Source organism: Typopeltis vanoorti, chromosome 21 (assembly GCF_054136105.1).
Source record: "Typopeltis vanoorti isolate ZY-2024b chromosome 21, IOZ_Tvanoo_1.0, whole genome shotgun sequence".
Classification (NCBI taxonomy): Eukaryota; Metazoa; Arthropoda; class Arachnida; order Uropygi; family Thelyphonidae; genus Typopeltis; species Typopeltis vanoorti.
In genome coordinates, this window is record NC_143569.1 from 31,718,446 (window position 1) to 31,734,665 (window position 16,220).

The 16,220-nt window shown below is 31.8% G+C and overlaps 1 protein-coding gene across 1 annotated transcript in view; it reads left to right on the forward strand.

Moving 5' to 3' along the window:
• LOC150094708 (hemicentin-1-like) overlaps window positions 1-16,220 on the forward strand; it is a 176,794-nt gene that overhangs the window by 145,308 nt on the left and 15,266 nt on the right. The window contains exons 42-46 of the mRNA XM_090411641.1: window positions 1,074-1,193; window positions 4,048-4,200; window positions 11,374-11,655; window positions 12,006-12,125; window positions 15,647-15,814. Coding sequence (XP_090267767.1) covers window positions 1,074-1,193; window positions 4,048-4,200; window positions 11,374-11,655; window positions 12,006-12,125; window positions 15,647-15,814 — 843 coding nt within the window. The remainder of the gene's footprint in view (window positions 1-1,073; window positions 1,194-4,047; window positions 4,201-11,373; window positions 11,656-12,005; window positions 12,126-15,646; window positions 15,815-16,220) is intronic.

Genomic DNA, 16,220 nt, shown 5'->3' on the forward strand with positions numbered 1-16,220 from the left:
ATATTCTATCTTATAACATTTAAGAATGGTACCATTGGAGTTTTTTCTTTTAATTTATTTTCATACTATTCAACTCAAAGAGCATGTATCAGTCTCTATTTCTCTCTATATCTCTCTTCTTTTAGGTGAACATCATTTCATTGCTTACTTTCTGCTTTCTCTCTTTTTCTTTTATTCTGCTCTTCATTTTCTTCTTTCTGTAGCTTAAAATGGTGTGATGTACTTTCTATTTCAGATCTGTTTCACTTCCCTACCTTTCTAGTTTCTTTATATTTCATACATCTTTATGCTATTATGTTAATCAGTTATTTCTTTTTTTAGTGTTATTAAGTCGATTTCATTATCACTAAGAAGGTAAGGAGCCTTCGTAGCTCAGTCAATATAGACGACGCCCTTGGGCCGGAAAGACCTGGGCTCGATTCCCGTCAGTGACGTGAGGAACCTTTATCTGGTCTCTCTTTCGACTAAACTCCCATACCTCCGGTCTCCTACGGAGGTAGGGGGGGTCACCGTGAAACTTGGGGTTTTCGTCTCCCAGAACAGGCAAACCAGCCCTGTGAACACATAGTCATGTAACCGGCTAAAATCCCAGAATTTTAGCCATTCCGAGCCCGGATAAAATTTTTGGATTGGAGAAAGCGGTGAACTACCCTGTAAAAATCTCACCAGGAATACTTTGTGGATAATGTCCACAGAGTCACCTACGGTCGAAAACGACTGAAAGGGAAAATCAGATCAGAGAAGGTAGGAACTATTTTAAGGATACGTTTTTGAAATTATATTTTCATATTTTATATTGATCTATATGGAGAGAAGAACTTTCAAAGGAAAAGAACAATGTCACCTTCCTCCAACATACCATGTCATTAAGCCTTAATTGATAAAATGAGTATTCCGTTCGTCCCTTCCTATTCCATTTGCTCTACGTTAAAAGAAATGCATCGGCTATGCTAAAGAGACTTTTTAGAGTTGTATATTATTTTTTATCTCTACAGTCATCTATATATTTCATTAACTTTATGATTTACTTTTCTTTTGAAACTAACTTTAGTTTTTTTGTTCTTTCATTGCAGCTACTCCAAAATGGACTAAAGAACCTCGTGATGTTGAGGTAGCAGTAGGAGATATAGTATCATTGGAGTGTCATGCAGTTGGCTCCCCACCACCTCGAATACAGTGGAGAAAAGTTGCCGGTAAGTTAGATTTATACATTGTAAACAGATACATGACAATAAAAGCGTGTTTAGTATATTTTAATAAAATTGATTTGGCACCTGAGAAATCCTGTTCAGAGAAGCAAATTTAAAACCCAGAATTAGAGACTTCTGTTAATAGCTAAACGAATGTAAACGCATACCGATCGTGGATATATTATAGCAAGCATATTAACAGTAATATGCTTTACTCTCATCATTTATAGATTGTATAAGTTGATAAGTAATTATCATCTTATACAATCTATAAATGATGAGAGTAAAGCTCAAATTTAATCACTCAACGTTCTGCTACACGCTAGCCTCTTTCATGCGTGATGTTTTTTTTGCGAAGATACACACTGTGGCACTGTGGATGAAAGATCTACGATACGCCCAAAAATTTTAGTAGGGATTGAAATCTCATCTTTTCCCCAATTAAAACTCCATTATAATAATTAAGGTAACAATGACTCAATCTCTCTATTACGTGTGATGGTGTGATATCACTGAGAAATACTTCTGGGGTTGGACTCTGGACCTGGTTTTCAAGAGGTAAATATTTATATGATATTCCAAAAATCTTGATTTCTGGTGAAGATCGCTCAGTTCATAATTTGGCAAAGTTTCAGATGAGTACTGGCATGAGGATCTTAATATAAGAGAAATGATATTCCCGAAACGTGTGCTGATTATCCATATCATCCTAATATCTTAAAATATTTGAAAACCGTACGGTAGGTTTTGTCAAAGTATCGTCCACTGCTGGGTTTCACGTCCTTGGACAAAAATTACAAGTAATCAGAAATTATAAAAAACAAACATAGATCTGTTGAGATATAAAATCAAGCCATACACGATAAAATGTAATAAAATAAATCGAAGAAAATATATACCAACTGCTTGAAGTTTAATTATATGCTCATGCACACACAGTAAATAAAAAGTCCAGACTTGAGGCCTAAAAATATACTTTTTAGCCAATTACACGCATACGTACATACATAATATACATGATAGCTGGCAAAAAATTATACTAGGGAAAACAAAAACTGTTCCCAGTTATGTAAAGTTTGGCAAATTGCTATACTTGCTATTTGAAAGTACTTACATAAGATTTCCAAAATATTCGTGGTGTTTTTAATCGATCTTTTCAATCTCGTAGTTAAATCGTTCAAACGAAGTCAACAGTTTGAAATGTATTTCTGGGATTTGTTTTAATACGAACTCACTGATAAATTTTCGAAAATTAACATGTCATAAGAGCATAGTTATATGCTTTGCAACTAACAGTCTACAATCAGATGGGTGAAAATTAATAATCTAAATTTAAGAAATAAATTAAAATTATCCTTTTGAGATTATTCCACATAAATATCAGGAATAAACTTTAAAATATGAACACAGGAACAATAAATGATCGGTTTTATTTTGTGGAACTTAATAAGCACAACAGCTTGTATTATTTATCAATCTCTGAATGAAGATTCATTATATGTAAATATGATCTGAGTCCACCCACATTTACATCTCTTCATCACTTTACAGGATCGTGAATTAGTTCAGATTTAAATATTCTCTACATGCGTTTTTAACGAGTGATATATTTTATAAATATAAAGAATGAAATTCAACTTATTTTTATGTTAATAATAATTTTATACACCCTCTGTCCAACAAGAAACCGAACTTTTCGAAAATAGAAGAAACTAGTGGCGCTATGTGTTGTATCTTTTTGTTGTCGAAAGCGGCAACCTTCATTAGTGTTGTGTCACTGTTTATGACATTTGTGTCATTAGAAGTCGAATTGGAATACCAAGAGTGGCAGTGTGTTTTGACGATCGGTAGGAAAATGAGTTTCAAACAGAGAGCTGCGATTGACTTTTGTGTTAAACTTGGTCAAAGTGTTGCCGAAACGCATCAAATGCTTCAAAAAGCATACGGTGATGAATGCTTATCCCGTATTCAAGTTTGCGAGTGGTTTAAGCAATTTCAAAGTAGTCGTGAGACGCTTGAAGACGACGAAAAGAAGGGGCCAGTCCAAAAACTGGACAGAGCGAAGTTAACATCCACAAAGTGCGTGATTTCATCAAAGAAAACCCTAAATTGTTCGTGGGATTGATTAAAGATGAATTGGGGATTCCAAAATCAACTGTGCACAACATTTTGACCGAGAGTTTGGCCTTCGTAAATTGAATTCGTGATTTGTTCCCCATAAGTTGACCGACGACCAAAAAATGTAGCGAATTGAACACTGCAAGGACTTCATTAAAAACGTTCATTAAAACCGTAGGACGCAAACTTCCTTGAAACGATCGTTACTGGTACGAAACATGGTGCTTTGAGTATGAGCCCTAAACAGAGTGCTGAGTGGAGACCACCAAAAGAGGGGCATCCGAAAAAAAGCCGCTTGTAGAAGTCAAAAGTAAAGACAATACTGATTTGTTTCTACGATTCCAAGGCATTATTCACAAAGAATTCCTTCCGCCTGGCCAAATGGTCAATGGTGAGTTTTATCTCGAAGTTTTGAAGCGAATGATAGCGAGAATTCGTTGCGTACGGCCTGAATATCGTGACGACGACCGTTCGTCAAAACACAGTCACTCTTGCCACTATAACTCGGCTTCTAATGAAACAAATGTCATAAACAGTTGACACAACACTAATGAAGGTTGCCGCTTTCGACAACAAAAACATACACCAGGTGGCGCCAGTAGTTTTTTCTATTTTCGAAACGTTCGGGATTTTTTTTGGACAGAGGGTGTAAGACTCTTCTGTAATATTAGTTAAGAGTTTCTTTTGTAATCATAATTTTTGCAAGCCTTATTCGCCTGCATTTTTCCCTTTTTTGCAGAGAATAAAGAAGTTTCACCACCTATCTCGATGTTAAATAACGGAACTCTACACATTTCTCCAGTAACCGAAACTGATGGTGGAAGGTATATATGTGAAGCGAATAATGATGTCGGTGAAGGATTAAGAAAAGTCATAACTCTTCTTGTTCACGGTAAGATTTTGCTATAATAGTATTTAATAATAAAACAGGACGTTGTTCACAGGTAATCCATTTTGCCTAAATAAAAGATCTGATGGTTTCTTCTTTACAGAATTATTGTTGTTTTAGGTATTTCTTTTGCTGTGTAGTGAAGTTTGTAACGATTTGAATAAAAAACAATAAATAAAATGTATCAGCGTATTTTCTTTATACCCTTACAATATCAACAAATTACATACCTTTAAAATGAAGTTAAATCCAGAGTTGAGATTTATACTTAAAAATATCTTTCAGTTTCTCATTCGAAACACATCACCATTTTCGCAATCTCAAGTTTGATGGAATATAACTAAATATTCGCATTACTGGTGTCCATTGTTTTACTGCTTAAACTTCAAACTGTGTACATTATTTCTTCTTTATTCACACAAGTTGGTTTTATTTTTAACGAGTGCTTTATATTAAAGTGTAGCAATAATTATTTGAAATTATGATGGTGTTATTGACCTTTAAAAATTAATAATCAGCACATTACTTTAAAATAGAAAAGTCTTATTATTTCAAATAGATATTGGAAAAAGTGAAGAGAAAATACTTGAACCTGGCCGAAACTATGTAAGTTGCCTACTGCAGACTCATCACTTCTAGTAATATTTTAAACGATATATATCACAAGCACTTCTAATTATATCTATATATCATAACATATTTCATGTAATGTATTAAATTAATTAATATAGTCAAACAACATATTCGATTTTTCTTTCTTTTAGGGATATAGTTTGACAAGTGAAATGTATTTCAGGTCCAACACAAGTTTGTAACAATTAACTAACCAGTAAGTTCCCTGATGTGAAAGATTTAAATTTAATTCGTTTTTATTTATGCTATTTCCTTGTCATACCACCATGGGGCGCTAAACCTAGGCTTCATAGAAGGTCGTTATTGTCGCCATTTGATCTGCTTTGATGTTAACATAGTGGATGAAATTGCAGAAACATTAGTGTTGAAATTGCCTCATTAGATTATCAAAGAAGTTAGTCATAATATTCAGGTATTATTGTGGAAAGTATAGTCTCTTTGACTAAGTTTTTATTTATATCCTGTGTATGGTTTTTTGAGTAGAGTTAGCTACCAGGCTGAGCTTCGTGATACCTGCTACTGAGTAACGTTATGCTATTGAAAGTTGGTTGTGTACTTCCTATAATGCTAATAGGATTCGTATATTCATCGCAAGGTATGTTTACTTTAACTACAAAATTCTTATTTTATAAATGAAAATTACTTATCTAAACTACTATTCTCACTCTTTTATTTAGACTTGCAGAAATATTATTTTAAATAATTAACTTACATTGTAAAATAATGTCGAAGCAATGTACCGAAATATTAATATATTGCTTATAAAATGATATTAGGATTACTTTGACTTAAATAATTTTTACAGTGTACGTTTCAAATACTGTCAAAAGTTTTCCAAAATGTTATATTTTGTAATCAGAAAAGTTATATTTTAGTGTAAACGTCCCGCATGTAGTCGCACTGGAAATTGCTAATTTCAGTCTTGATCGACTTTCTCCATATTCGAAGTTCACTTCTGAGCTAACGTTTCTCATCTTTTCTTCACTCCTTCGACATCTAAAATTGTTTCCTCACTCAGCACATATAAAATCTAAAAAATATTGTAAAATTATTCTAAAAAAATTTAATTTTTTTATTTTTGTGGAAAAAAATATTTTATTTACGTTTTAAACTGCAGTTATACATTAACATTATCACTCATATTACTAAAAAGACATTTAATGCTTGATTTACTTATTTATAAAAAGGAATGAACATCTTGTAAGTATCGATCTCTCTAACTTTGTACTAATTATTTTAAATTCAGAATTTTCAAATTAATATTAGATCTTTTCTAACTGTAGTGTAGGCATTAAGTGGAATACTAGATAAAATCTAATAGTAATGCAGGGTAAAGTATGTTTGGGGATAACACAAATTGATCGATACTATGCGTTAACGATATCAGAATAATTATTATTCCTTTTTATTACATGTTGTTGTTGTTTTTGTTTTTATGTGCCATCCAGTCGTTTTCGACTCTTGGTGTGAACAAAGGCTCCATCCCACTCTTGTTCCTTTTTTTCAGGAACTGTAAATTCAAGTTGATAAGTTCTTTTATGTTATCCATCCAACTCTTTTGTGATCTTTCTCTTCTCATTCCCTCAATCTTCTCCAACATAACTGCCTTTTCCAATGACTTATCAGATTGCATAATGAACCAAACTACATCAACTTCTATTTAGCGACCATCGCCTGTAAAGAGCATTCTGTCTCTTTATATTCTCTAAAACTTTCTTATTGGTCATTATTGCAGTCCAAAATTTTTAATACTCTCCTACACCGATAATTCAAATGAATTAATTCGCTTTCTATCTTTGTTTTTAATAATCCAGCTTTTACATCCATACATCACTAAAATTCTAACTTTCATGGTCATCCATACATCACTAAAATTCTAAATTTACTGCATAATTTTTGTCAGTTTTAACATCGCTTTTTTCCCATGACTCTCTCCTTCTTTTTGATTTTCATCTTCACACTTACCATCATTTCTGATTCTGTACCCAACTAAATCATAACTTTTAACGATTTCTATTTTATCTCCCTCTATTATAAATTCATTTAAATTGCCAGAAGCCATCATTTTTGTTTTGTTGATTTTTAATTAAGCGTGGCTTTGTTACTTTCCGTCTTAACCAATAGAATCAACCACTCCAGATCTTCCTTAGTTTCTGCTATGAGGGTTGTATCATCTTCCTATCTTAAATTATTTATGTTTCTGCCACAATCTTAATTCCAGCTAGATCTTTCTCTACATTACATACATTACATTACATTTGATTACATACACTTATTAAAAGCTGCATTTGAAGCTACGCATATATCTTTCTCTGCACAGAACGTGCGAATATTTTTAATTTTTAATATTAAGGAATACTTTACAGTTTTAAATTTACGACATCATATTTTAATATGATATATCAAAATGTAATTGGGAATTTTATTACAAATGCGTCAGAAAACTATCTCCTCCCCTCTAATTTTCCTCTTAAATTTTTGTACAAATTATTTGAATTATTATTATCATCACACTCATTTTCTAAATGTATCCTGATGGAACGAATTGAATACAGTTAATGTTCAATTTTCAGATATCATTGCTAGTTTTCTATCACAATTTCTTCCAGACAGGTGTCTTATTTGTTTAGTGTTTATTTCGAATTTCCATTTTCTGTCCTCTGTTTTAGTTACATCAGTATTTAAATCTTGGTCTTCCATTCTTGAAATATAAATCCTTTCGCAAAATGATAGTTTTTTCCTTGAGAAATCCTCTTTTGCCACTTCTGCCATCTATTCACCTCCCCTCTAATTTTCCTCTTGCAATAGATGCACTCTCCAGCCTTTGAACAATTGATTTATTTGTGATCCAACTCTGAAATCCATGAGTTAACATTTTCTTCTCTCTAAATCTTGACTAAACAGGTAAACGGTCATTTGTTCTTTTGGTTCACTACTGAGAATGTAATTAATTACTTCAGTTTTACTGCCTACTTTGGTTTAATTTAATCTTATATTTTGGTCTTTTTATTTCTATTATTTTAATGGCTAATATAGCCTACTTTCGTTTAGGAGTGCCCCTTTTTTAAAAATGTCATTGGCTCTTTACCCCAAAACGTAAGACATTAATGAAGTGTGATAACACTAATATATGAAGAATAAAATAGGAGGAAAATTTGGACGTACTTTTTTGGGGGATGTTGTTTTCTGTATCCTTATCCCGGCGATGTGCCTTCATCTGCTGTTAAAGGAAGGGGAGAAGTTGGGGAAAGTGGGGGTAAAGTAATGTGGGGTAATTATTTGAAAAAACCCGATTTTTTATATGTATATTATTAGATAGAAGATAGAAGTTATTTTTGGTGGAAGAGGAGGGATTTAAGGGGAAACGTTTTTATTTGTGATTTTCATATATTTGTTATAACAGCTTTAATTTGGTTAATGAGTCTTGACTACTTTCGTCAGAATTAATTAAAAATGATGATATCATTTGTATATTATTAAAGACCAATTATTCTAAAATTCTGCTTTGACAGAATTTTAGAATTTTATTTCATTAGGATGTAATGTCGGTTTCTTAAATAGTGCATTCTATATAGAATATAAATAAATGTATAACCCAGATATAACTTATAACCTAGGCACACCAAATGCTGATTTACCATTACTCGGAAAGTTATGGCGGTCTCATAATAGTTTGGAATGGACTTGACAGATTTGGTCTTATTGTAAATGCCTGTTTTGGGTATACAAACTTTGAATAGACATTTTGACATATTTTATAATCAAATTATGTTTCAACTATTTGTACAATATTCCTCTCCTTGCAATGTATATATATATGATTTGAACTCAGCTTGTTGTTCACCAAGGTTTTCTTCACTATTTTTCTTTGAATTTCTCAGACATCACTGATTAAACCTAGTGTGACACAACAGAAAAGTTCCTCAAAATTCTTATATTCGGTTTTTAGAGATTGGTTTTGTAACACTGTAGTTTCACAAAAGTGTGACCTTATGATCAAGATTTCTGAATTAAGTGTTTTAGCCCTTGAAAACATTTTATTTCAATATATTTAACATTACAATCTGTTTCTAGTAGTGAGATAAACTTCTTCCTGCCCCATGTTATTATATTCTATATACTTTCCAGCGGGATTGCTACCAATAGTTTATTTCACTTCATTTTTAACAATTGGCGAAATTAGACACTCCATTCAACATTATTCCTTATCATCCACAATTACTCCCTTCATTTCGTTATTCCTGCTCATCATCCATAATTACTCCATATCTTCAGTTATACAACTCTTGTCCTGGATTTTATTCCTTCTGTGGTGCTATTTTAAATTTCCATTTCTGAGGTAGCTCTGAATCGTTTTGTTATCTTCATAAGACCTTTGTAGGATGGTCTTATAAACAGCAGTCCCACTTGTTTGGAAAGGTCAGTTTTCAAGTACATCCAGGATCCGGTGAACATTTATAAGAACTTGTTAAAAGCGAATCAGCCGAATTTGACCAGGGTTTTCTTCCAGCAGAACAATCACATCATCTTGAGAACCCATGCAATTACAAACACAAAACATATGCATCAGAGCAACCTTTTTATTTTGACGAAATCTTAATCAACAGCAATCATCTAAATGATATTTATAATCTGTATTTTTAAATATCACACACAACTGTTTTAAATTATTTTACACATATAATGACTTTGGGGTTTCCCCTTTTCTTCATGGAATATGCTGATTTCATTGCCAGAATTTTATTCTTTTTAATCTGAACTGATCCAGTAATGTATTTATTTCACCAACAGTCGCGATAAACGTCCGATATGAGACCAATTAACTCTACTCTCCTCAAGTTGAATTTCCAACTGGAAACTCGGGTTTGTCATCAACATAAAAGACGAAGCAACTGGAAGACGCATGCAGTTAACAGACATGCCCCATAGAATTTGAACGTGCGTAATTTCAAGCAACCCAGATCAGTCCACTAAACCGAGTTCTTTTTTTTATCCTTACAGATAACCTTGTCTCATACTTCTCTGGCTCTGTCTATTAATGCATGGCAAAGATTAATTCTGTTTCAAAATTAAGGTTTTATTCAGATTGTGCTGTCAGGATTAATTCTTATTTTCGATCTATTTTCACTTTTTGTATTCGTCTCTGTAGTTCATAATCTGAAGTAGGGTCACTTGTGAGTATTTTCAAAGCTTTGTTATATTTTTCTCACTGCTCCTACCTCAAATCTCGTATTATGCTCATATATCCTGAACAAGTAAAAATAGCATCAATAAGAAGGTAACAACATCACATATTCTAGAGTTCATCACATATTATGCCGATTTTAGGTTAAAATATAATGCTAACAACAACTAATCCGTGTTTAGTGCAAAAATAAAACACAGTATTTACAATTATTACTAGTTGTGTCATTTTCTTCATTTTTCCAAAACAGTTTTTCCATATGTCCGGGTTTCATTTCTTGCTCTGTTTAGTCAAACAAAACACCACTTTATTTTCCTTCTATATCAGTTGATTTTTTACTGACGTAAATATATTCAAATTCGTACTTTCACTTCACACTTTCAACTGCACAATAATTTTTTCATTTTGAAACTGGCCCAGATGACTCTACTTGAAACTAGATGGAATTCAAGAAAGCTGTGTTCATTCTTAGTTGAGTAGTATAACTACTTGTTCCTCCCCTTCTTCTGTCAGTGAGTGTAATTTTACTTCCATACAAGAAACAACTTGTTCTTCTTAGACCGTTAGCCAATCCTTTTTAATTCCTGTAGATATTAATATGTCATGTAGATTTTTAGAACTCTTAATTAGGAACATTTTATTCATTTTAAATCTAGGCAATTTAATCATGTGATACTATTCTGTTTTGTTCAGTTTTTATTCATGAAAAATAACACATTCAGTTAATTAATAATATATGGTGGGAAATGTATAAAAAGCAGTAATACAACTAAGAATATCCTTATTGGTTGGATACAGTGAAGAATTCTTATTAGCTCTGTTAGTTCTAACTGTGCAGTAATATGGCGGCTAAGCTGATAATACTTGTCGATAATTTACGTTATACACTAATCTAAATACAGTAATTTTGATAATTTCATATATTATGATTTTAGTTTTTAACTGGATAATAAAGTTTATACACACATATAGTATTCCCTTTGATAGATACATGAAAGATTATAAGTCAGTTTGCATATTTAAAATGAAGGATATCGGATCTATTTTAATAGCAACAACGTTCATTTTATTAATCTAGAATTTTCATTTTATTTTATTTTCAGTTCATTTTATTAATCTTAATCTAAAGAGGAAATTTTTCAGTTTTTTTAACTCAAATTTTTTATCTATTATTTTTAAATTCATCCTAGTATACGTGCGTGTTTTTCGAATAAATATAACAATCGTAATAAAAATTTAAACAGCATTTTAAAATTATCCGTCACGCTTCTTTCACAAATTATTTTTACTCTGCATAAATCCATACTTTTACACCAGGTTACTAGAATTATGTAAAACAGCATTTTGTCTTGTCACAGAATCTCTTAAAATAGGACCATTTGCTTTTCCTTCCGACGCTCATCTGGGAGATAAGGCAAGTGTTACTTGCCTCATTAAGAGAGGAGAGGGCCCAGTTACTTTCAAATGGACAAAAGATGGACAAGAGTTACTAAGAAGAAAGAACGTAAAAGTCATTTCCCAAGATGGAGTATCTGTTATCGTAATAGATCCTATTGATTCTCAGAGTGGTGGCAATTATAGCTGCACTGCTACGAACAAAGATAGCTGGGATTCTCATTCTTCTGTTTTAATTATAAGAGGTTAGACTTGATTTCTTTAATATCATATTCGTTTGGATGTAAATATCTCTCCTTTGAAAGTGAATGATAAAACAATTTAGAACTTTGTACGTCTTTTTATATCATTATTTGCATTGAGAAGTAAGGCTGTAAGTTTAACAACTGAATGTAACATACACTTCAGTTGAGTAATTTTTAAATAATACCAAAGAATTAATAATATTTGTTTTTTAATTTTAATGTTTAATTTCGTTGATTTTTATTAAGATTTTCATTCTCTGTTTAAACCTAAAATAAATATCCTTATATGCCATGACTTGCACAAGCAGAATAGTTTTCGTCGACTGATCAAAATGGCTTGCTCTTTTCAGCTCCCCCAAAATGGACCAAAGAACCATTTGATATCGAAACATCAGTTGGGTATTCGGTGTCATTAGAATGCCATGCTACAGGATCCCCTTTGCCTCGTATAAAGTGGACTAAAGTGACGGGTAAGTTTCACGCCTATTTCCAAATTTCTTTTTGAGAATTCTACTTTTCAGCTGTAAAAAATTCGTAATTCAACTAAATCAAAATATGAGATTTTATCAAATGAGAATGCATGTGCTTTTTATGATAATCTTCTAAATGCTTGCGAAATGTAGCATGTATCTCCATTTTTAATATTTATCCTATACATATTTTAATCTTAATTCTTTAATATTTTAAAAAGATTTAAAATATTAAAGAATATTAAAGACCGAAATTATCTAATCATTCTGTGCTATTTTCGTTAGGAAATATCTTTTGCTACATTATTACTCGCTTCCTGCCAATAGTTGTCAATAATTCTTTCACTCATTCTGTAAATAATTCTTCTATTTATCAGGTTTCCAATACTATCAAATCCTACATTTTCGTCGTCAAAGGCATTACTACAACTAATGCACCAACCAACCAGGCTCTTGTTGTTCCTCTAGGTGGTACTCTCTGCTTAGAAATTTGTGAAAAATAATGTTCATTGCTGATATCTTTATTTTTAATGTGATTCTGCCGTTGAGGTTTGCTTACTCTCTCCCAATTTTCTAATATATTAATATATATGGTCATCATTCTTTGATCAAGTGTTTTATTTCCAACCCATCTTTCAGATACCATCTAATGTACTTATTGTTTAATGTTTTGGATAATTTATCTATCATTCAATATAAAGTTATTCAACTAACTCCCCGTCACAGCCAATTTTTTTCTTCTGTTATTTGTTGTTACGTTTATTTTGCCATGTCCTGAAATGTACTTTAAGAGCACACTGGTATTTTACTTGCACTGTATATTCTCCATTGAGAATGCAATTTTATCTATTTTCATACAGTTTGTCTTTTCATTACTAATTTATATATTAAATTTGTTAGTCGCTTGAATATGTGTCCTAGTGATTTGTATGTATTTAATTTAGGAGTATAATATCGCCCATAAGGTTAAGAATAGCGTTCAGTCTCTTAGATTTTGACTTAAAATTAATGATACCATTCTTCGGAAAAAACAAATAGATGATGAATAACAGTGGAATAACATGTGCAGTTGCTTTCAAATTGACTACATGAAATCCACTGTTTCTATTCTTCTTCAATTTTAAGCTCACTATGTATAGACTGTATGGCATTGCTCTGTATAATGTTCGATTTCCACTATACAATGATGCATACGCAAAGCATTTGGAGAAAGCTGCTCTCAGAGAAGCTTTCAAATATAATTCTCACATCGAGTATTATTTAACTTTTTTATATTATAGTAGTCTTCGGAATTCGTAATTTGCCAGTCTTTCAAAATTATGTAATATATCCGTTCATTGCCATATGGGAACGTTTCTGGTTGAATACATTCTATACTAGCGAACTTTGATCTTTCAGATTCTAACAGCGTTTTCTGCCTAATACCGAATTCTACTATCTACGCATAATCCTCTTGGATATTTTCAACTCCTGCTCAACCACTGCTTAAACTATTTAACAATCTTTCAAAGGAATTACTCGAGACAACTAGAATATCTTCAATTTTATCGCATTATTATCTTTCAGACCTTTTAATGTATGATTACTCTTGGAAAAGCTGGAAAATAGAATTTTGATTCTATTTTCCTGCTTTTTCTCCATAGATCTTAAGAACAATTTGAAAAATTCCGGATCCTTATCATTTATATTCTTTCAGTGACTTCTGTTAGCTAATTTTACATAATGATAGCTTTCGTAGTTTTCTTTACATTCTTCAGGCAGATGCTGAACTATTTTCCAAGAACTTTTATCAATATCATTTATTATTTTATTGAATTGCTTCTTTAAATGCACGACTCTGCTTTGATGCTTTCAAGTTTTTTCTATCCTTGCAGGGAACTTCACCATGTTCTGCTCTGGATGAATCATTCAATGGTTTCTTTAAATTGAGGTAATGACTCTGTAAGGATTGGTCCTTGTTTTCAAAATATTTCTTTTGTTTTCAAGTAACATTTGTAAATTTGAGTACGTGCGCCTCACCTGCGAAAGTTTCTCAGCTTCTATACTTTTTCAAATACTATATTCATCACTATCCTGATCACAAGTAAATGCGGATCACTTCCTACTTCATATTCTCTGTATATTCCTTTAACCTGAATCGGTCTGAAGATATCACTATTGACAACGACATACTCAATCAAATTTTTCTTATTTCTTGAGTATTTTCTTCGCATGAAATTATCACTATTCCATGTACCAAACAGAAATTCAGTAGTTATTTAAGAGGATTGTCAGCTTTTTTCTTTTCTTTAAATTTCTCCAAGCATTACTCTGATATTTAAATTTAAGATCTCCAGTTAGAGATTTTCCTTATTCCTTATACCATCCGGTCTCTCTCTGGTCTAATCGAAAAATTCCTCTGCTTCTTCCCTACTAAATTTTTGTGGGAATAGCCCAAATAAGTCTCAGTACTGAACTTTACTTAATATTGCTGTTCAAGTACCTTATCTTCATGTTTATTGCTGAGTATTGTACGTCTTCTTTCTCTGACCCTGAAAATAACATCTCAGTTATTATTTAAAGACATCTTATTTCTTTTGTTATGTTAATTTGAAATTCCAGTTATGTTGATATGGTATCAGTATTTCCTCTGCTAGTTCTATCTCTTTTCAAATGATAGTTCGTTTAATGATTTTACTCTGTTCATTAGAGCCTGAGTCTATTCCAGCAGCTGAGGTTCCGTTGTACTACAAACCAGTCGGTATGACATTTGATCATATTGTATTATTCAAAGTCCACAAATTCATAGTTGCAGTGATGCATTTTTATCAAGAAAATCATAGTCATCCTGACTAAACAGATAGTTGGCTAAGGAGCCGAATTTAAAGCAAGGAGAGAATCAGATCGCGGTTTTTTTTTCATAATTAATAAAATATATTTTATCTCTAATAAAGGCAGTATTAGAATTGTGTATCATTAATTGTCATATCAGCATTTGATTTGTAATTAATATACAATCGAAATGTCACAAGATAACTTACTAAAGCACTGCATGAATTAGCTGATTTCGGACTCGGTCTTAATTATATTTCCTCTAGAATATCGATCTGAACATGAAAATTATGCAATTGTTTTGCACAGTAGCGATTCTAATTACCATAGTAATAATTTAGCTGTTTTTATTATGCGAGATATTTTGACGAAAATTAGACTGCTATTAATTGTTTCGTTTATCAAAAACATTGACTGGTTGTTGATATGAAAATTCATATGCTTTCTGGAGATGGAAAGCGTGGGATGGCTCCCAGAATCTAAACTGGGAATTTAAAATTTCCCAGAATACTAGCTAAGTATGATAAAATTTATTATAAAAATATCCAAGGTATTGAAAACTTCATTGATAATAACACTATTAGAACTTTTTATTGAAGATTAATTATTTGTGATTATGAAAATTCTATAGTATCCATTATTAGTGTAATTTTATAATTCCCATGCTAATAAAGTATATGAGAACGCAACTTCAGTTTAAATTGTTTTAGATGACAAGCAAGATTCTCTCGACCAAAGTCATCCGAATCGTCAGATTTTCAGCAATGGAACCATTTTGATTTATCCGATTACTGAAAAGGATAATGGCGATTACATTTGCGAGGCAGACAACGGTGTTGCTGAGAGTCTTAAGAAAGTTATTAATCTTTTGGTTCACGGTAAGAAATGAGTTTCTTTTTTTTTCTGTTTGTTTGCTACAAGGAATAATGATTACATCGTGATCATAATGAGGTAAGTACTTAAATATTTCCATGATACATATGTGAAAATATGTATGAAGTCATTATCAACCAGTTTTCGCCATCCCAAGTGTTTTGATTAGTAATAACGAAGAACTGTGACAACCTAGAACAAATAATTACAAATGCTGGGTGTTGTGTGTTGGTTTGATGTACAAAATATACCAAAAGATTTTAAACACACACATTAATAGAGTTTTTTTTTCCTGGAAATAAGATGTATTTTTATCCATTTTCGTGGTCTGAATACAACATTCATATCTTAGATGTAGAGAACGTCATTATTTTTTTTAAAAAGTAATCATATGTTCTAATATTGAAAAAT